The sequence below is a fragment of the Alosa alosa genome, chromosome 16 (assembly GCF_017589495.1).
Source record: "Alosa alosa isolate M-15738 ecotype Scorff River chromosome 16, AALO_Geno_1.1, whole genome shotgun sequence".
NCBI lineage: Eukaryota > Metazoa > Chordata > Actinopteri > Clupeiformes > Clupeidae > Alosa > Alosa alosa.
Genome location: NC_063204.1, coordinates 5,154,218 through 5,176,467, shown reverse-complemented (window position 1 = coordinate 5,176,467; position 22,250 = coordinate 5,154,218). Strand labels below are relative to the sequence as shown.

At 43.7% G+C, this 22,250-nt stretch overlaps 2 protein-coding genes across 6 annotated transcripts; one reads left to right on the top strand and one right to left on the bottom strand.

Moving 5' to 3' along the window:
* LOC125309360 (U2 snRNP-associated SURP domain containing) lies at positions 1-13,608 on the bottom strand. 5 transcript variants are annotated; one of them, XM_048266200.1, is made up of 27 exons: positions 13,493-13,608; positions 12,728-12,826; positions 12,430-12,541; positions 12,202-12,320; positions 11,881-11,951; positions 11,703-11,788; positions 10,964-10,999; positions 10,751-10,833; positions 9,898-10,063; positions 9,400-9,611; positions 8,959-9,002; positions 8,427-8,456; positions 5,982-6,086; positions 5,559-5,625; positions 5,287-5,450; positions 4,861-5,023; positions 4,352-4,431; positions 4,161-4,248; positions 3,904-4,050; positions 3,246-3,438; positions 3,040-3,126; positions 2,898-2,946; positions 2,620-2,770; positions 2,295-2,405; positions 2,068-2,192; positions 1,118-1,315; positions 1-563 (listed from the first exon to the last, which is right to left on the bottom strand). In XM_048266200.1, exons 1-27 carry the CDS (start codon positions 13,535-13,537, stop codon positions 425-427), a joined length of 2,970 nt encoding a protein of 989 aa, XP_048122157.1. In that variant the 5' UTR covers positions 13,538-13,608; the 3' UTR covers positions 1-424. The 5 variants fall into 5 exon arrangements, with proteins under 5 accessions (XP_048122157.1, XP_048122158.1, XP_048122159.1 ...); XM_048266201.1 differs by lacking the exon at positions 8,427-8,456; XM_048266202.1 differs by lacking the exon at positions 10,964-10,999.
* A 961-nt stretch (positions 13,609-14,569) lies between these two features.
* pcolce2b (procollagen C-endopeptidase enhancer 2b) lies at positions 14,570-22,123 on the top strand. Its single transcript, XM_048266399.1, has 9 exons — positions 14,570-14,873; positions 15,252-15,360; positions 15,860-16,115; positions 17,543-17,667; positions 17,807-17,943; positions 18,143-18,306; positions 19,303-19,386; positions 20,468-20,635; positions 21,118-22,123. Exons 1-9 carry the CDS (start codon positions 14,752-14,754, stop codon positions 21,246-21,248), a joined length of 1,296 nt encoding a protein of 431 aa, XP_048122356.1. The 5' UTR covers positions 14,570-14,751; the 3' UTR covers positions 21,249-22,123.
* Positions 22,124-22,250: the final 127 nt, after the last annotated feature.

The window sequence follows — 22,250 nt, the reverse complement described above, 5'->3', positions numbered from 1 at the left end:
TCTTATGAATCCTCTTTAATGTGAACTACAAAAAAACAACAAAACTGACACATGTAAATCGGACTACGGCCATTCACACTAACTGGGCATGAGCAGGTGATCCAGCACAGGGGGTGGAGCTGGGGGCCAGGCCGAGGAGAGGAGAGCAGAGCAGTGCAGAGCACACACACCTCTCTCATGATTACTGTACATTATAAAACAGCAGCTGCTGGAGGGGGAGGGGGACTCCACAGCAAACGCATCACCAATGTCAATCTCTCCCAGTGACGTCCTCAAGGCGATCAGGCACAGAAGGGATTGGGGATGGTGGGGGGGGGGGGATAGGGTGCTACTCCTCTGACTTGTCTACACGAGTCCCATGAGAAGGAGGGTCTGGATAAGAAGTGGGGTGTGCATGGGGGGGGATGGGGGGCAATGTGGCAGGTCAGTGTTTACTCTTCTTCGACTTCTTGTGCGAACGGTGTGGGGAACGGGATCTGGAGCGGGATTTCTTGGTGGATTTCTTAGGCGTTCGTGAGCGCGACTTTCGGGATCGCTTTGGAGTTCTAGGAGATGAGGGAGACCTGAGAAAGAAAAAATAAAATGGTAAAAGTAAAAGAGTTGACTGATATCAACATCTTTGATTCTTGACTCCACCCTTCACTTGAATCCCGAGGTGCGTTCAAATTCACAAACATAGGTGAACGTTGGCTAACAGTTTTCCGTTTGCCTTGAGTTTTCGGCGAACGTTTGTGAACAATAGCAAACAGTCTGCGGAGGTAGTTCTCTGCGAACATACAGTGGAACTGGACGTGGGCTTGATGAAGGTAACAATGCAATTACCGTTAAAATCATTCAAATTAACTGTTCAAAGAAAACATGTTCACCACGAACGTTCACCACTGTTTGCCAAATTTGAACGCAGCTCTGATTTACTCTGACATATTAAGACATACACTTACATATACGCCTTGAATAAATAAAACTATAGAAACAAATATCAGAAGTAATAAGTTCATGTAGGAGTAGGAAGCTTTTGTTATTTTGACACAGGAAGTAACCTAAGCTTATAACCTAAGTTCAAGTGTGCATTCCCATCACTGCTGTTAATGTGGGACAGCATGTTAATGTGAGCTACCTTTTGGAGGACTTCTTGGTGGTGGACCGTGGGGAGTCTGTGTGAGAAGACCGTGACCGTGACACTTCCTTTGGATACGATCGCTCTGACCGTTCCGACCTCTCCGACCGCTCTGAGCGTTCCGAGCGAGGGGAGGGGGACCGCCGCCGGCTGCTGCTGCCCCGCGGAGGGCTGGGAGATACGCTGTGCCGCCGTTTCCTAGCAACACCGCCAAGCAAACAGAGACCAAAGGCCAGTTCAGATTCAGAGCAACATCAGCCGTCAAGTCAACTTGGGAGTTTTGAGTTTTGACATTCCCTCCCCCCCCCCCCTAAAAAAAAAAATACTTATTATGTGTCTCCAACTGTGCTGTGGTGTTAAGTCGCCTGCCACCGTCAAGAGGAATCCCTCCAGGAGCAGCACACCAGGATGCCGCACACCAGGATGCCGCACACCAGGAGCAGCACACCAGGATGCCGCACACCAGGATGCCGCACACCAGGATGCCGCACACCAGGAGCAGCACACCAGGATGCCACACACCAGGATGCCACACACCAGGATGCCACATACCAGGATGCAGCACACCAGGAGCAGCACACCAGGATGCAGCACACCAGGATGCCGCACACCAGGAGCAGCACACCAGGATGCCACACACCAGGATGCCACACACCAGGATGCCACACACCAGGATGCCACACACCAGGATGCCACATACCAGGATGCAGCACACCAGGAGCAGCACACCAGGAGCAGCACACCAGGATGCCGCACACCAGGATGCCGCACACCAGGATGCCACACACCAGGATGCCGCACACCAGGATGCCGCACACCAGGATGCCACACACCAGGATGCCGCACACCAGGAGCAGCACACCAGGATGCCGCACACCAGGATGCCACACACCAGGAGCAGCACACCAGGAGCAGCACACCAGGATGCCGCACACCAGGATGCCACACACCTCTCTTTTTTCGCCGGAGGGGAGTCCTCCTTCTCCTTCTTGGTGTCCTTTGAGCGGCTCTCTGTCTTTTCTTTCTCTTTCTTCTCCTTCTCTTTCTCCCTTTCCAGTTTCTCCTTCTCCTTTTCCTGTGGAGTGGAGAAAAGGGAGGTCATCCAAAAATAATCAACAGCCCAAGATGAAGGCACCACAGTGGTTTTTGGCAGTCTGTGGGCTATAGGACAACTTACTTTCTGTAGCAGCTTGTCTCGGTAGAGCTCCACCTGTTCCTGGATGCCCTGGCCAGATTTCTTGGGCCGCTTGCCTGATTCCAGTTCATCCTGGAACTTCATCACCTTAAGCTATTCAGAAAGGATAATAACAAGTAATGTGTAAGTATGTGCAAAGCTGTTGGAGTGGCTAGGCTGGGAAATGTCAAAGATGTTCCTTGTTTTCACTGCCTAAGGTATATTTAAGACTGTTTGGACCGCTTTGAAATCCTCGTTAAAATTCTTCATTGCCCACAACAAAGGCAGAAACGATGGAGCCTAAAGGAGGGGCACAGAATTGACTCACTTCAATCTCGCGCAGTTTGGAACGCTTCTCCTCATTCATCTCTGAGATTTTGGTCTTGGCGTCGTTGTGCTCATCCCTTGTGGGGTTGGAGAACATCTGCTGCTCCTCAGAGCGGGCACTCCTTGAGTCCTCATCGCTGTTGTCCTCAGCCCTGTAGGCAGAAAACCGTGAATTAGCACCAAGGCTACCACATATCAATTTCTCATTTTCATCTACGTGCATTTCAGAGTTCCTCATTTTACCCAATAAACAAAGAGAGCGAAGGAATAATGACTTACTTTTTCTCCTCGGGCTGCTCGAAGATCTCCCATTTTGATGTAGTGACAGCTGGGAAGAGCCAAGAAAAGAAGTATTTCATTTACTACAATGTTGTAATTTTCCTCCGTTTCCCCACATCACTGAAGTGAAACCTGGAGTTACCTTGGGCCTGCAATTCCGACTCATCCACTGCTTCCCATTTAGACGGGGCCACCTTGAACGCTGCTGCTTTTGCTGCTGACTGATCAACTGTCGAGAAGAAAGAACCCCAAAAGTGGTTTAACAAAAACAATGCCTGAATCAACAGCTTTTGATAACTATTGACAACTATTTGGTGCATGTTTATCAATCTAGTTATAAAAACTCACAAGGAACTCCATCTATGTCTTCTTCCATCGCCTTGATGGGAACACCATCCAAGTCGTCCAGGGGTGCTCCATCCAGAGGGTCTCCGTCCATAATAACGCCACCGTCTATGGGTACTCCATCCACATCCTCTAGTGGTGCACCATCCAGCTCCTCACCTATAGGCGCACCATCAATCTCTTCTACCGGTTCAGGCTGTGAAGCACAAAGACAGGTTATAAGTTATGGGCATAATCTGGTCTTATGTCTTCAAACCAAAGCAACTGGCTTCTGTTTTCCATATTGATCTAGCACTACTATTCTGCAAATCGCAGCACATTGACATGAGAGGATTTGCTGATGCTGTCAGATGCTGTGAGGGGATAAGCAGAGACTTTCTAATGAGGAGACACAGCACTCCAAAAATCCTCCATAGAAATGCATGGGGTTAGTTTGTAACGCCAATATGGCAGTTGTCTAGACATATCACACCCCTTCTGCGGCAAAACGTCGACATGTGAATATGAGCCAATCATGTGGTGTGTTGTGAAGACATCGTGCCAATCATGTGTTGTGATCTCGCTGCATTTCTGCCAAAATAGATGCCCGATAAGTGCCCCAAAAGCGTTGCAATATGGCCGCCGAGTGGAGGGACTTTGGGATAAGCTCTTTCTTGCTCACCTCTGGTATCACTGCAGTCACTACAGGAGACTCCTTTTCGGCTGTGAGGTTCACCAAACCCAGGAAGATGTTCTGCAGTCTGATGAGGAAGGGATCTGGGTAGACCGCCCAATCCTCCCATGCCCGGAAACAGGCCATCACTCTTTGCTAAGAAGGGAAGGTAATCAAATAAAACACATTACAGTCTGGGAGGAAAAGTTCTGTTTCTAAGGTCTGTGGTAAGATTTAACTTTCATTCCCATTCTTAAGAAAAATACCTTGAAGTTTTCTGACTGTAGGTGGCCCTGTATCGTCTTGTATGTGGCCTGGAGGTCTGCGAATATCTGACCTAGTTTGGTTTCAAAGCTGTAAAACATAAAATAAAGGTTAGATGTATGGTGCAATTGTACAGTAAACCTACACACTATGGTGGTATAATATTTAAAACCTGACATCCCCGATAACTTACTATTTTCTGTAGTAGGATGCATTGGCCACTTTTGCAGAGGAATTATACAGCACATCAGATACTAAATATAACCGTGCAATCTGAAAAAAAAAAAAAAAGAGTAGTAGACATTCAGAGGATCAGAGAGATCGGAGATTCAGTCTTTTCCAAGACAAATACAGTAATTTCCTGTGTATTAGCCGCTTTGTGTATAAACTGCAGAACAGTGTTTTATTAATATAAATATATTAATAATAATAATAATATGTATTTTTTATATATAATATATTTTATTAATATATTAATACCATATTAACTGCCCCCGTGCATTAACCTCATAGCTGAAGAAACTTTGCAAAATCAATGTATAAACTGTGGCTAATAGTTGGGAGAATACGGTACACACGGCAACATGTGTCAAGGGACACCAATATTCATAAATAAGAATACATTTGAATGTGTTTGAATGTGTGGTAAAAAAAAGAGAAAAACACAGCAACTGATGATTTTGTGATGGGTGTGTTGGGAACCTTTTTGGGCAGAGGGGTTTTGAGGATGGAGAGGGATTCTGTGATGCACTCCACGATCTCCTCAGCAGCCTCGGCGTGACTCAGGCAGAACAGCATGGCCTCAGCAATATCACCTCTCCTGGGGGTCAGGCCCCTCAACATCTCCTCCAGTTTATCCCTCTCACTGTAAACAAACACACACACACACACACACACACACACACAAAGACACACAAAACACACACACACAAAGACATACACACAAAGACACACGCACACACAAAACACACACACACACACACACATACAAAGACACACAAACACACACACACACACAACAAGGTGATGACAGAGCCAGATGATACGTTTGACGTCATGAGGACTAGATTACAGTACATGCAGGAATGACATGAACAAATGAATTAGGCAGTCATGTTTGAGACTCACTCTTCCTTCAAGCAGCCTTTCTTGCCAGGCTCCTGCTCTTCCTCCTCCTCCTCCTCATCCTCTGCGCTACCATGCATGTACGGGTTGAGTGGTGGAGGCCGCCATAAAGAACCATTCTTGAACATCCGGAAGTCATCCGTCCTCCATTTCGTGGGAGCTTCCCCCTGCGATGCAAAGGAGAAGGGTTGTAAACATTGCTCTCTAATTGAGTTAGCAAAGCGTTCATGCACATACATAGATCACCCTGAAGGACATTCAAATGTGTGCTTCACCTGTAAAATGCTGTACAGCTTCCATCGGTAATACACATGAGCAGGGCTCTGGTTTTCAAAGAGAAACCTGTTGAGAAGCCAGAAAAATCACATTTAGATGAGGTATACACACACGCACACACACTTATGTATCCAGATGCATATATTGCAGTTACTGAAATGGGGAGTGAGGTTAGGCAAATGCAGTAAGCTGATTTTTTATTTTTTTTATTGAATTTTCCTTGTTCTGGGAATCACATCATATACATCAGTTATAATTTAAGGTCAGAAAATAACAATACTTAAAAATAACAAGTATTTTGATGGTTGATACAGTACATTAGATCTCATCAGGTGTCTTGTATAAGTACATTTTTATATGCATCCCTCCATATATGAATGCAGAACATACAGTAACCTGATCTTTGATTAGGAAATGCATACCTGTACATCGGGTTACTGATCTCCCGATTCATGATCATAGCTTCAAACATGGGCCCTTCACGCACCACAAACTCGATCATGCGGTGGATGACACAGAGTAAATTCCTACGAGAAAAACACAGTTAAAGCAAACGGATTCAGACCACTGGCACTGTTCAGACCCTCATAAGTCAGCAATCACCTCTCTGGCTTTGCAATGGCATCAGAGATAGGTCAAGGAGGCAATTCTGACAGCCACATGTCTGATATGCAGTAGGCATCTGAATTCTCTAGTGTCCACAAAGGATGTGCCATGAACATGTTCAGGAGTCAGCCACTAGAGGGCTTTTAGATTTTGAAATACTGCTTGAGGCATCAGACTTGAGTCTGGCAGAATTGTGAGGTAGTTGGCAGCACCAAATCAAAATAAACCCATCTTATATTTACATATTGTTTGGTGTCCATATTTTCTCCCTTTGTTATTCACCTAAGGAACGAGGCAGTGGAGCTAAATATATGGACACACGTGACCACCATGCAGTACACACGCAAGGCTAAATCGTCACTCACTTGCCTTATGCATTACGCAACACAACAAATTGTACCTTGGTTAAGTAACCAAATTATTACATATTACAATGACATTACAGCTACATTAGATAACTGTTCCATTTACTCTGTATATATTCAGAGTAAAATATGTGCCATTATGTAGTAAAAATCACTATTAACAATCAGTACGTTTCAACTGACTGCTAGATGAAGGCAAGAAATGATGAAGTGATCTACGCTGTGCAAGAGGGCAGGAAACCACTGATGTGATTCCAATACAACACTGAGGCAAGTGTGTGAACAGCTTGATCTCCAAAATTCTACATGGTGACCAAATAACTTCACTACTTTTTAGCCAAAAGAGTCACATACCTCCACTGCAAAACTAGAGACAAAATGTGGACAACAAACTCATTGCACAAGTGACTACCTAGATAATGAACTGGGTAAAATTTGATTTTCATCAAACAAATATTTTTATTTGACTGTAATGTAAGATCCCATAAACCCCCTCGATTATAGAATGCATGTGAACTACAGCTCTAGAATGCTCACGAGAGCCAGGATCAACATACCGTTCGCCTAATCTCTAAAATGAACAGGGATCACAGATGGGTGGATTTTAATCCAGAGAAATTCTGCATCCCTCAATGTTGCAAAAATACAGCACTGCTGAGCTACAAAATCACCTATTACTAATAACATGTGAATACCACTGGAATAGCCTAAATCTATCAATTAGGAGGCCATATTAGCTTTGACTAACACAGAACCAAAGCAGTATAGGATTGTTGGCCTTAATAGGCTAAATTTAGCCTACAGTGGAAGTCTTTCTGGATGTAAGTTAATTGATCATGCAGTATTTACACACATACAGTAACCACAAATGATCTTAAGTTGTCGCATTGGGCAGCGCGGAGAGCTAACTGCGTGTGAGAATCTGCAGTGTGGAGTGAGGTAGACTTGAGATGCCGATTGTGCTCAATTAGCCTAAGTGGCCAACAAAACAACAAAAAGAAGATGCCCTTTTCATGTCTGCTTTGTTTAAACAACACAAATCACATTTACTTGTGGTGATGGAGCCGACCATACCAATGTCTGGTAAAACTCTGTAGTCTTTATACTTTCCCCATCCATCCCATGATGCCTTTCAGGATCCCTCGCTGCGGCCGACAGTTCAACTTGTGCTGCTCACCAAGGCCAATGTCAAAGGTCACTGAGACTAATGGGGCTGCTGCTGGTGGTTGGAAAGGCTAGGCCGGGGGGGGGGCCAGGTTGGCTTGGACCAAAGTTTAACTGACAGGCCAGAGGGCAGTGAGGTTGGATTGAGCAATAGTTTAGAGTGCAAAATGCTTCGCTAAGTTAGCTACACAGTTTTCCTTCAGAGCGCTGCTTGAATGGAGATACTAAACATACTAAAAAGGTGTGAATGAGAGCTGGACTTCAGATGAAGGTTACTAAGTAACTAGTGAGTAGTGATGCAAGATGGCAGACTAGACAGGACAATGTCTACTTCAGTATGTGAAAACACTGGTACAGTTGCAATATACACACTTACATATAATGGCAATGCATGTCCATGTAGCAATGCACGTTCTTGAAGACCCTACCTCTCCATAAGAATGAATGCAGTACCTAAAGTAACCTTACCAAACACAATTTAGGTGCCTTTCCACTGCAGGAACTAGTAAGCCGGGTTTAGGGCAGCCAACACCTTTGTACATGTATCTACAGCAAGAACCTTTTCATTCATACTCTGTAGGCCCTCAAACTGCTGCTTGGTACTTGCAGTGTTGACTTACTGACTAAACACAACATGAGAGGAAGATAACAGAAGCCATTTTTAAAACTAGCCAGAGTATTTCTACCAGTGTGTAGTATGAAGCAAATACAGCAGAAGGAATTATAGCTTACCGCGTTGTCCACATGTTGAGGTTACTGTCGCTGTCAACAAACGCAAATAGCCAGACTTTAACAAACAGTAGTGCTGGCATCTTAATTTAGAGTTATTCGGCCCTGACGCTATGAATAAGTCACTTTTATACATTTATTTATTGTAATGAGCTCCCTCTTTATTTCAGTAGCCTAGGCCAGCGGGCCATTGCTTATGTTGAACCCTGCACTTCCATCGCAACCCAAGATTACTAGCCTGTGCGTAGGTACGCTAGTTACGAGCAGACAGCTGTCTCTGTGAACACTCATGCCAAAAAGTCCAACAAGTGCCTGCAGTGGAAAGACACCTTTTTATTTGTGAAGATCATCTTCAAGATCCCACAACCTATTACCCAGAATACCACTTTCTGCCTCAACTATTGCTCAGCCAAACCAGACAACCCCCAGTAGCGTGCTATGGACCAATTTGATCATACTTTAGATGGGTCATTATGGGATGTTTTTGTTTTTTATTCTGACTTTTAAACCAATTAAAAAAAGAAAAAGCATGTACCTTTCTGTTGGGATAACCACTTTGACTATGGCTTGCGACAGAGTCTGTATATGAAGGTCACATCAGATAATAAACATAGAATATGTGAGTATTGTTGCCAGGAAACAGAAGAAAATATAAATATATATATAGATATATATAAAATGCACTTAATACTGCATAGAACAACAACTTTCCTGTACTGCTTACAGTATTCAATACAAAGACCTACACAAATAATTATAACAGTGTCTATTCTACCATACTCAGACTTACCATCCTAATTAAACAATTGTGTCTAGCTCCCCATAGGATCGTTCTACTGATATCAGCAAACACTAAATTGTATTAGTTACAGCTGTAGTTAGCTGTAGATTAGCTAAACCAAAATACTCTATCAACAACCCTGCACCAGAAAATGACATGACCAGGAGGTGCCACAGACGGTGCGCGGGCAATTACCTTGTCGAATTCCTCCTTGTTTTTGGGAGGCGGGGGCATTGCCGCGTTAGGGTTCTTCAGCCTCTCGCGGGGCTGGGCATTGAAGGGCAGGCCAGAGGGGGGCGGGGGGAGGGTGTGCTCCATCATGGAGGGGGGGATGTAGATGGGGTGGGGCGGGATGGGCACACCTTTGCCCCAGCCCAGCTTCATTTCAAAATTCATGATCATCTTGCCTGTAAAGTCACAGAGACAACTCGTCATTAATCGTTGCATGCATTCCTCTGGTGAACAAACACTTCTGAGGTAACTTGGTAGCGCAGAGACACTTCAAGGTAACTTGGCAATGTAGTACATATCGCAAGGTTTATAAAGCAAGGACATTTAAAAAATGTCTGTGCCTGAAGTTATCAGAAATTGTTGAAGCTGTTCCCGAAACATTAGGCATATTATCGATTACAGTGTTGTGGCAGAGTGACATTTGCTGCTATTAGTGGTGAAGAACAGACAGAAGAGTTTTACCGTTTAAGTGCTTCAGGGCACGCTCAGCATCCTTTCTGGACATGAAGGCCACAAATCCACAGTTCCTTTCGCGTGCCCTTTCCTCATCCGTCCTGGGCCACATGATCTTCACACTGGCTAGAGGGCCGTAGCGCCCAAACTCTTGACACAGCATCTCCTCATTCATCTGAAGCCAGAAAACCAAACCCCACGTTAAACAACACACCCAAACTACTACATTATGTGTAAATGTAATGTAATGTAATGTAATGTGTGATAACGCAAAACAGCTACTCTTGTCAGGTGGCCATCATACATCATTGAAAAGCTGATATTCCAGGCTTTCAAAAAAGGTATGGTAGCCTTGGCCACTTTTTCGGTAACGGTTTCCATATTTTGAGGCCCTGGCTCACGGACTATACTGCTTCATGGCAGATTTGTTTTGTTGTAAATCCAATGTTTAAATATTTATATGTACTCAGACAGACAGACAGACAGACAGATAGATAGATACTTTATTGATCCCCAAGGGGAAATTCAAGAATTCAACTCCTTATTTTTAGTCTTATACAGCCCGTGTATGTGATATTTTTGGCTGTTTAACAACTGAGCAGCAGATTGTGTGATTATTTTTTTTTATTCATTAATAATCTCCATACAGTACCTTCATGTAGAACATTGGTGCATGTATTTCTGTAAGATTTCTAGCATGTGTGTAATGTACCTGTGGGTTTATATTTCCCAGGTAAAGATTGGTTGTAGTGGGGTCTGTAAAATGTCTAGCATGTGTGTAATGTACCTGTGGGTTTATATTTCCCAGGTAAAGATTGGTTGTAGTGGGGTCTGTAAAATGTCTAGCATGTGTGTAATGTACCTGTGGGTTTATATTTCCCAGGTAAAGATTGGTTGTAGTGGGGTCTCCGACATCATGGGAGCCAGGAGCGGATTCATCCAAAGCTGGAGAGGAAGAGAATGGGGACAAACAACATGGGGGAGACATTAATTGTGCAGTCATGGTGTGCAACCATTTTGAACTGAAATGTTAATTATCTATGCACTGGCATGCTACTGTATTAAGTCTGATTACCACTGTTGGGACGGTTTCTGCGCGAGGAACCATCCACTAAAAGAAGCAGAAATGTGGCGTGATTGTTGTTCATAAGCAAGAGACAGCATGTTACAAAGGCTGGGTGGAGTTATGTGAGGGGTGGGGGGGGTTCTAACAGCCTAAGTATACTCCAAAAAGTCGAATGCATACGTTGTAATAAGGATGCATCCGTGTGTATTTTTGTGTCCGTGGCACTGGTGGCACCAGTACAAGCTCAATCACACTGTGTGAAATAATATCTCAACGTCATCTGAATCAATAACGATCAACAATGATGTCCATCTTTCTTTGCCCTTTTATAACCATTTACAGACCCAATCAGGTATGACATGCTGAAGCATGAAATAAAGAAAAACACTCATTTTAGCAGCGGGTCAAACATACTGATGAAAATGTGTCTGCAGTCTGCTACATGAATAAATAAATTGATTATTTGTTTGCTTGAAAACTTGCATGCACATGCGCAATCAGCACAAACAAGTCTGTTGCACAAATCACAACAAGCTGGTGCTGCATAGGCAGTCTATATGGATCATCCTGGTGACAAAATCCTTGTCAAGTGCACTGTACATGAGTCTACACATAGCCACATTCATAGGAGTATACTTCAGGCTTAAAGCTGACATGTCCAGTTGGCTATGGCACTGAAAAGAGGTCGACAGTGTGGCGGTGAGGGGAACCAGACAAGTGAACTACATGACAGAATCCCGTCACTCACCCGAGCGCCGCCCCTCCATGCCTAGGGGCTCGAAGCGGCTGACTCGCCCTTTCAATTTGTGCCGTTCATCTCTCTCCTCCTGTATTCTAAGAGGCAAGACGCAGTGTTGAGAGTCAAGCACAGGACATTACACTATACATAAAAATGCATTGACGCCATTTACTGACTGAGGACTTACTGTTTTAATTCCTCTTTAAAAAGTTCAAGGTTGCTCTTTTTCTTTTCTTTTTCAGCGGCTTTCTTCGCAGCCTGAAATAAGACAATGTAAAGACTTAGTAAGCTGTTTATCTAGGTCACAACATAGCACAAAGGTAAAGTCTGAGAACATTACTGTGTCATAGAATTGTTAATGAGCTTACCATAACATTTTAGGCAATAACACAGGGGTCAGAGAATTATTCTTCACTGACATAAAAAACATTTTCAACTAATTTAACAGCTCAAATATCTATAAGATACCTGAAACTAATAGACAAACAAAGCCTCAAGTAATACATACATTTCTTTTATCAAGTGCCAGGAATTGTGGGGGCGTTTCCAAGGGCAAAATGCTTTTGGTTTCAAAGCGTGGCTTGGGCTTATACAATTTACCCTTCTTCTCTTCTATAGCTGCTGACTCTGCAAAATTGACAAGCAGCACGCAGTTAGTTTCACAAAAAAACACCTGCATGAAAATACAGACCAAAAACAAGACCCCACTGGTCACTCAATCTGAGCTGTGCCAAACCTCTTGATGCGTTTGTAAGTCCTCCGCGAACAAAAGCCTTGACTTTGCCCTCTCCACCTTCGAAAGACGCAAGGAACTCCTCATAAATCTCAGCAGCAGCTTTCTCATCCTCCTGTGGGTCACAAAATAGGCATTCCTACTTACAATCATAATATACAATGGTGAGACAAGCAAACCACATTTTGCATTGACAGAAGTCTGAAATTGCATTTAATATTTCCAGCTAGTTATGATTGATCATACTGTAGAGTACTTAATAAACAGAAATGGGAAATTATGTTCAATATGCATATTTTACCTTCTTCTTAATTTCGTCTTGCTCCTTCTTGCTTAACGTCCTTTTTGCCACAGCCATTTTCCCAATGCTGAAGGACTTTAACTTGCTTTCAAGCAATGCCTGGTAAGAACAGAAATGTTATTTTCTCCGCCTCACTAAAGCAACTGAACCTGCATGCTAACGTTACCCACATGCATGTGACTCTTAAATCCATACAGATAAGCTATACGTTCAAACAGGGGGAAAGACATGTGTGGCGTTTGTGTTTAGTTGTTGCATGAGGCAGTTAACTAAGTAGCAAGCTAGCAATCAGCAACTAATTTGGCGGCTGTCTGAATTCCATGGATAATGTTAGCTAGAAGCTAAATCATTGCTGTAAAATATGAGCTTGTGAGCACGTTAGCAGAGGCACCACATTTTGTTTACAAGGAAATTCCAAATAGCCAGTTCAGTTTACGGTATTTGAGGATGAATCATAACAAAAGTAGCAACTTTATTGCGTCTCTTGAACAATGTATATCGCGCTAAAACGAATAATTGTAACACCATGACTACTGACAACATTTGTGAAAGCGTTGTTTGGTCACATAGCTAATAGCTAGCTCGCTAATTAGCTAGCCACCCCTCGCTAGCCAGATATTTGTTTACGTTTTTCCCGTTTCAGCACCAAACATCACTGCAACACGTTACTATCCACGATTACGTAAACATTTGAAATTTCCAATGGATAGATATGATGCATAAATAACTAATTAATAAGCACGTTTAAGCAACTATATTAATCACCTTAGCGCTCGCTTTCTGAGCACCACCAGGCGTCCGTTCCGCCATCTTGGTTAACTAGGATGTTTAATCAATCCCGGAGGAGAAGTCAATTCTGAGTAAATAATCGATTACCGAACCTGATGGATTACATTTTAAAATCATTGCCCACAAAATAAATTGTTATTTACTAGGCCCCTGCAATAAATTCTAACATATGCAAAATCTTGCAACATTTTCCATCAGAACTAAATCATTATCCAGTTGCCTAATTACAATTCTTCTTATTAGGCCTATCCATCTTACAGTTTAATTTCAGTCGTTAACTCACCGAGAAGTCCTCACCAAGAAGACTTTACGAATTTGCTCAGTCAGCATTACCCTACGGTGAACGTGTATAACAAAATAAGAAAGAGTGTGTCAAATGACAGATGTCTGTACATGATGAGAAAGTTTGAGGTCATAGGCCTTTACCACCAGATGGTGCTATTTATAATAATGGAGTTGATCTATCTAGCTACCTATCTGGCCTATGTGTCTGCGTCTGTTCTGTCTATTGTCTGTCTGATCTCATTACTTATATCTATGACACATTTTATGACCATGTGTGTGGCCCTACCCACCCTCTTATTACAGAAAAAATACAATAGAGCATTTCTGTAACGACACAAGGCAACTAGGAAGAAATAGGCTACGCATTTGAGCCGTATCACAACTTGAAATAGTACCATATAACTATGTTAAGATACCCTTATTTAAGATAATCACAGGTGTTACACATTTACACATTTTCCTCAGTTGTGCACTTAATTATTTGTTGACCCACATATTAATACTAAATGAATGTCAAGTTAATTTACTAATCTTAATTTGACTTATATGTCCTGAAACATGTCCAGAATATGGTCTTTTCTATTCTGCTTTCATTTTTCAGATTCCAATCAAGGCCAAGATTGACATAAAGAGACAGAGTAAAAAAGAAAGGAGAAACTGAAAAATAGAAAGAATAGACATAGTAAATATGTAATCGCATTCTTACTTAAGGTCAGGTGTTCAAAACAGTGAGGAGCGCATGAGCGCCTCTCCCCCTCCTTCACTTTCAGTCCATCAGTCTTTGATCCCAGGTTTTGGAAAACGGCAGCTGCTGACTGACTGCTCCCTCCTACCACGCTGAACAAACGCTATATTCATCTGCACTAGTCTGCAGCCTGGACTCCCCCTAAGGAACTTCTGGGTACTTTTTCCTCGCAGTGGAACGTGCGTACACAAGATTACTTGCGCCAATGCATAACGCAAACAGGCACACTGCCTGGTCCTTTAAGCCAACAATGTGGAAGATCTGCAGCGTCTATTGTGCATGGGGTTTGCTGCTACTGACCGGGATCCGCGCTCAATCTCAAAGAAGGTACCCTAGCTTTATTCTCTCTCACTGCTCCTGCTGGTGATAGTGGCTTGGCTTTTTCAGTGAGGTCCAAGTTAAACGTAGGTGTGTGATCAAAATGTCCACACTGCAATAACATTCTGGACGGCGCTTTAAACATTCACCACATAAAGATGCTCTTCCACACGGAAGAACTGTGATGCTCAAATGAATTCAGTTTTTTCGCCGGATGCGTCTGTGCTTGCGCTATTGGCCACGTCTAACCATAACGCGTAATGGTGCAGTGAACGAATTGTTAAATTACTGAATTATAAATTCAGCTTTAGATCATATGACAACAATTCTGAGCATTAGGAATGTGGCAGATATTTTAAGCAATGTTCCATCCCTCTGCTTCCGCAGACAGGTCTTTACATGTGGTGGGAACATAACGGGAGAGTCCGGTATAATCGGTAGCCAGGGGTATCCGGGAGTCTACCCACCGAATACAAAATGTGTCTGGAGAATTACTGTAAGTAGTTTCCCCCTTTTAAAATGTAACCCTTACTTTTTGATGTTCAGTCACAGTGTAATGAGGATAGATTATTACAGACTTGATGTTTGGGGTTTCAATGAGAAGACATAATATCACCAAAATGACGCAACGGTGCTTAATTACAGCGAGTAGCCCAACAGTGCGCAGAGGCTCTGTAATTGCTGTTGGTTGGTATTTGGCTGCCAGCCACTCAGCACGCCCGGGGGTAGCTTGAAAATGAGCTTTCTGCTTTGCATTTGGGTGAGCTCCAGCAAACTGTAGCCTGTAAAAAGATTAAAAATCTGCCCCCCATGTTATTCCAAGTGTTTGTGATCATAGGTTACCTGACATGACAAATGTACATTGTTTCATTCACAGTGTCAGCAGCCACTAAACAGAAAGTGGTCTCACCACAGCTTGGGGAGACGCTCTGATCTGATTGATGTCTGTCACACGTCACACAAAATAAACTAAACAAAGTTCTCTCTGTGGTCAGGTCCCTGAGGGCAAAGTGGTTGTCTTCTCCTTCCGCTTCATCGACCTGGAGAATGACAACCTGTGTCGCTACGACTATGTGGATGTCTACAGCGGGCATGCCAACGGACAGCGCCTTGGACGCTTCTGTGGGACTTTCAGACCTGGGGCGCTCGTCTCCACGGGCAACAAGATGCTCGTCCAGATGGTGTCTGATGCAAACACCGCTGGGAGTGGCTTCCTGGCAGTTTACTCCGCCGCACACCCACATGAGCGAGGTAGCTGTGGTCGAGCACTGCAACACTTGGCGTCATGTTACTTCTTGTCTCGTAGGAAGGACACACTGGCCATGTGTGAGAGATGATTCACTAACCAGACCAGTCCCTTAGAAACCCCTTGAGACTAATTCTACTGATGTCTCATTTGGCTTCATCATCATCCTTTCTTCCTGACTGAACTAAGTGTGTGTGTGTGTGTGTGTGTGTGTGTGTGTGTGCGGTGTGTGTGTGTGTGTGTGTGTGTGTGTGTGCGGTGTGTGTGTGTGTGTGTGTGTGTGTGTGTGTGTGTGTGTGTAAACTGTTGTGGATGTGGAAAAACATGTCTGTGAAAATGGAAATGGCCAGCCAAGACGTGTTTGTTTGAAAGGGGAAGTGTCAGGCTTTTTTAATGAGCTTAGAAGTGTGCCTTTTTAACTGGCAGCTGCCCCCACAGAAAAGGTCACATAAGGTTCTAATGGTGGGAGAATGAAGAAGAAATGAAACGACAGGACTGTGCAAGACTGAGAGTGTATTTGTAAATGGAGGTGCCTTTGGGAAAACAGGATCTTTATCATGTATTTAGTGTGGATTGTTGGGCCCAACGGCAATCAACTGCAAATTTGCTCACTTGTTGATTGTGGGCCCTGATAGAGGAGAGAAAGCTTGAGAAAGGAGAAGCAGAGCTTCCAAGTTCACAGTGTGACGTGGAATTTCTCACATGCACTTTCTTCCTTCTTGCCAGTGATACAGGGACAGGGCAGAGGCCTGTGGTCTCTTATACTGTAGCAGCAGGACCAACAGGAGCCCTCTCTCTCTCTCCCTCCCTCCTGACAAGCGTGCTGGAATTTTAATGGCTAGGTGTCTCCTTGGCCTGCTCTCACTCAGTGGGTGACAGCTGTAACAGAGTTGTTTGAACCGTTATCTAAGCCCAGGCCAGTGCTCCAATAGGCCTCAGGTTAACTCCTTTGTTATTGCATCCTCTTTAATGGTAAATCCTGTGCTTGGGCAGAGTCTGCCTGGTGCCCCTATATACACAGTTAGCTGACTGCAAGAGGATTTTTTGGGAGGGGTTGTCAGATGGTGGAAACAGTGATGTGGTGGATGAGGCACTGTGTATGCTCTGCTTTGGCAGTGAATGTAAAAAAAAAAGTATTTCATGGCTTTTGATTTGATATCTCTCTTCTTAACATCTGCTATGTGGGCTGGCCCTTTTAAACAGTGAATTACAGGGAACTGTATTCAGAAATAGCCAAATCAAGTAGGCCTATGAAAACAACAATAAGGAAAATATGTTATCCTAACATTATTCAAAACATTTTGAAACATTCAGAGTATTCATCCTTTAAAAAGGGTGATGGAAATAGAAGTAGAGGAGCAAATTACAGTGCCTCTGATGCCAATTCAGTTAACTCACCGTGTTCTACTGAAATTTGATTCAACCTCAACAGGAGACCAGTACTGTGGGGGTCGACTGGTGAAACCATCCGGAACCTTTAAGACTCCAAATTGGCCAGAAAAGGACTATCCAGCTGGAGTCACTTGCTCATGGCATATTGTGGCACCTAAAAACCAGGCAAGTGGAGTCTCGACAGCCCCCAGATGCTTGGTGCTAGTGACTGTGCAGCAGGTTAAGCAGTAATGTCTGACTGGAATATGAGATATGTTTTTTATGTACTGAAATTGAATAACAAAATGACTATGTGTCTGTCCAGATCATTGAGGTGAAGTTTGAGAAGTTTGATTTGGAGAGGGACAACTACTGCCGCTATGACTACGTGGCAATCTTCAATGGCGGAGAGATCAACGATGCAAAAAGGATCGGTAAATACTGTGGCGATAGCCCTCCTGCGTAAGTTCAGCCTTTACTCAAAAAACATTGTTTACATTTGACATCAAACATTCTTAGATTCTTACACACATCTAATAAACAACATCTGTCACAAGTAATGGCCTTGGGACACGTACTAGCAATGAATAATGGACCTTTGTAAAAAAAGAGAAAAATGCTCCCAAGGAGTATGAATGACGTCTTCTTCGTCTCTCTCCAGTCCGGTGTACTCAGACGGGAATCAGCTGCTCATTCAGTTCCTATCAGACCTGAGTTTGACCGCAGATGGATTTATTGGCCACTATAAGTTTAGGCCCAAGAAGTTTCTCACCACCACTCTGCCACCAATCACCACTACACAGCCTACTACAACAAGACCAATACGTAAGTTTCCACCAGCCAGTTTTCACAAAATATTGTGCAAATACACTAGAGATTTATTGTAGCCTTTTAGCCAAATGCTCCACATGCAAATTACAATAAATATTTTTTATGTGGATCTTGGATATGGATTTGGATTTGATACTCATTAACAAGTCTCTAAGGATTGGATACAAGTATGTCCTAGCATCTCTCTTTTCTACAATTTTGACATTATTTTGAGTATTAGATTATAAAACCTGCCGATAACATCTGCTGCACACATATTGGCCTTTCCATCCTATGTGATGAAATGGGCTTAAGATTGAGTGGTTTGGCTGCTTCGTAGTGACACGGATCTCTGGTGCTCAAGCCAAAATGTGGGAAGCACAGACTACCTGTCAAACTGCTACCCAGAAATAGATGACACAGAGTTATGCTCAAATTATAGGATACCTGGTAGGATTCTTTGTCTTCCTCACACACACACACTCCCACACACTCTTTCTTGCACACACTCAATCACCCAAAGAGACAGAAGACACATCCTTGACTATGCTTTAGACATGCTCAAGCCAGGACTCATTGTACCTGTTCTGGCCAAAAAGGTTATTTTCGCTGCTGCTAGTGCTGGTGATGTCATTGCATGCCGACTGGTCAATTGGCTTTATCATCCTCTGTGTCCTCTCTTTGCTTTTCTTTCCCTGATTTGCTTTCAGTAGAAAGAATAGCACACGGTTAAGGCTTGATGTTTCTTTAGAGGCCACATTATATATTTTTCCACAAGGCTTTAGAACTTGTGTAGAACAGATGTTTGCCATGGGCATCTGATGGCTATACAGTATATCCAGCTCTCTCATGCAGATCTTTATTTCAGATGGGATTCCCTGTATGGAGTGGGGGCCTCAGAAACGGTTGCTGGATTGAGGATTGAGCTTCAAAGCAGTGATCATATGCCCTCGCATCTCTCATCCCTCTCTCTCTTTCTCTCTCTCTCTCTCCCTCTCTCTCTCATCGTAGCTTTGAAGTACTCTGCAGCGCTCTGTCAGCAGAAATGCAAGAGGAAGGGAACCCCTGAAAGCCATTACTGTTCCAGCAATTTTGGTATGAGTTCTTCTTTCTTACTCCCCCCCTCTCTCTACCTCTCTCTACCCCTTTCTCTCTCTCTCTACCCCTTTCTCTTTCTCTCTCTCTACCCCTCTCTCTCTCTCTCTCTACCGCCCCCCTCTCTCTCTCTATCTCCCCATCTCTGCTGCTGTGTCTGCCCAACAACACGGCCCTGCCTGTGTGCCTGCCTGGGTGGGAGTCAGGGAGGGGAGGCAGGGCTGGGGTGACTTGTGGGTGTGAGTTAAACATCAGCTGAGGTTTTGGTCCCGGCTGTGATTCTAGTCTCTCAGTGGTAAACAACTATGTTTTCATGTCCTTTTTTTCCGCCTTTAAACACCATGCTATCTTTGGCATGTTGGTTTGTTTCAGTGTGTCTGAAAAGATTCGTTGAGACTTCTCGACTTTTTTTCTCCCCCTCTCTCTCCATCTCTCTCCTTTCCTCTTTCTCCCTCTATCTCTCTCTCTCTCTCTCTCTTCTTGGCGGGAGAGCATGGTGTATTTGTACATGGGGCACAGTTGCTTTAGTGTGAATGCGCTGCAGTTGACTGTACCTAATCTGTTGGTATATGAAAGTGTTGATTCAGGTCTGCTCCCACACCCTCGGTCACTGGTCTGGGAACAGCCCGGCCATGTTTGCATCCAAGAGGGAGATGTTTGCAAAAGCAAGGCAGCTATTTAATTACTCCTCCTCCTCAAGGTTTACTTGGATTTGCATATGGAAAGGAAGGAAAAGTACAGCATGAGGGAGAGAGAGAAAGCGCTTGCGTAATGCACAAGTGGAAAACTGCAGAGTGTATCATGCTAAGCATCTTACATCACTGCAGGGTAAAGATAGTCACTGTGGGCTTTCTCGAGAATATGTGGCAATCTCTTTCCCTCTCAGGTCTCTCCCAAATGCCAAGAATATTTCACTTGTGAAAACCCCAAGTCCCTTCTCACACGCTACTCTGGGAGATTTCTCTGGCATTGTCCACTAACTTAAATTTGACACAGCAGTCCATGTTAACATCTACTCTGTTAAACTTTTTGTTTGCCGGAACTCTTTGTCTTTCTAATGTATATTTTCATACCCTCTCAGTTGTCACGGGAACAGTCATCACTGCGGCAACACGTGGGGGGAGTATGTACGCCACCATTTCCATCATCAACGTCTACAAAGAGGGCAACCTGGCCATTCAGCAGGCCGGCCGAACCATGAGCACCAAGGTGGTCATCCTGTGTAAGAGGTGCCCATTTGTCAAACGAGGTACGTCCAGTGGCAGAGTCAGAGGAGCCCGAGCCTGGCGTCCACTACACAGGCATTTACTAATTCTCTTCCAGCTGCTGGAGTCATTAGCTTGGCTTGCTGAACCTCAGCTATGCACACAGAGGGTTTTTAGATAAGGGTTTGGGCTATACGTATATGCATATATGTACATATGACTGCTTGAAGAGATATATAGCATATGCAACTAATGTATTTAATATATACTGTATGTATAAGTGCTTTATTGCAGCCTGTTTTTGTGGGGGTGTGTGAACAGTGTTCTTACTTACTACAACACCAGTGCAAATAAAACTAGGTTTATATGTTATGAGTGCTTTTCAAGATCGATCTGACCATGTTTATACTGGTGCATATAAACATGGCGGAGGAGGTGTGGCGAGAGGTCGCTGATCAGTTGGGCCCCCTGAATGTCTCTGCCGTTCCGCCACTGCATTCAGGCATTTTTTGTGTGATCTCGCTAGGCTTGAGCTACATCTTCATGGGCGAGGTGGACGACGATGGCCGCGGCAAGATCGCCCCGCACCACTTCGTCATGGCCTTTAAAGCCAAGAACCAGCGGGCCTTCAACGCGCTGAAGACCAAACGTTGCTGAGGATGACCGTCGGTTCCCCCTCTGCCTCTTCCCTGGTCCTCACCCCCCACACACACACACACCAACCTGCACGGCTCACGCCGACTGATAGTTCTCCAGCATGTCAAAGCTCCCACCTACTGCTCTTCATGGGAGGCGGAGAACTGTTTCCAAGCCCTCTGGATGGAATCAGAGCTTTCATTTCACCTGTCTGTTGTTGTTTGACTCTATCCTGCCACCCCTTGTATTGCTTGTTGGGCTTTTGAAGAGCCAGCAGGACCCGTGGTCTAAAATAGGATGTTCAAAGAGGACAAGAGAAAGACTGATGATGGGGGAGGATCTTCTGGGAGGAACAAGTGAGATGTGGGTATAGTCTTATGCTGACACACTGTTTACAAGATACTCTTGGTTTGTTGAGTTCATTGAGGATGGGGAGCATCTAATGTGGTGACACAAGTGCAATAACTTTGTAGCATCCTTTTGCAACGATATGGCATCATGCAAGAATAATGTTTGATTCTGTTGTTAGTTGCCTGAATCTTTAATCATGAATGAAAAAGCACTCTCTATTTTTTTTGACCAGCTTGTTTTTTCCCTCCATCAAAAATGAAAATGTTTATGGACCCTTTCAAGAGAGTTCCATTATCAGCATCATAGTTGGCCCCACAAGACTTCCTTTTTAACATTCCATATGTTATCTTAATGCAGGAGGAAGTAGATCGGGGCCCAAATAGAACGTTCAAGCATTGTTTTTGTTTTTATTGATGAAAGGGTCTATAACGACAGTGCCAATATGAAATAAGCAAAATGAGATATTTTCATATGAAACAGTTCTTAGTCACATGTTAATTTATATTTAATTGTTTTGTGAGAGAATAATAAAAGTCATGATCGAAGTTTTGGCTTGCCCATTCCTTCCAGTAGCCACATGTTAAGTGAAGCAAGGTGACATTTAACAAGCTGTGAAAGCCAAGAATTTCCTTTCGGAACTAAAGCATAATAGCAAATTATGAAGTGAAAAAT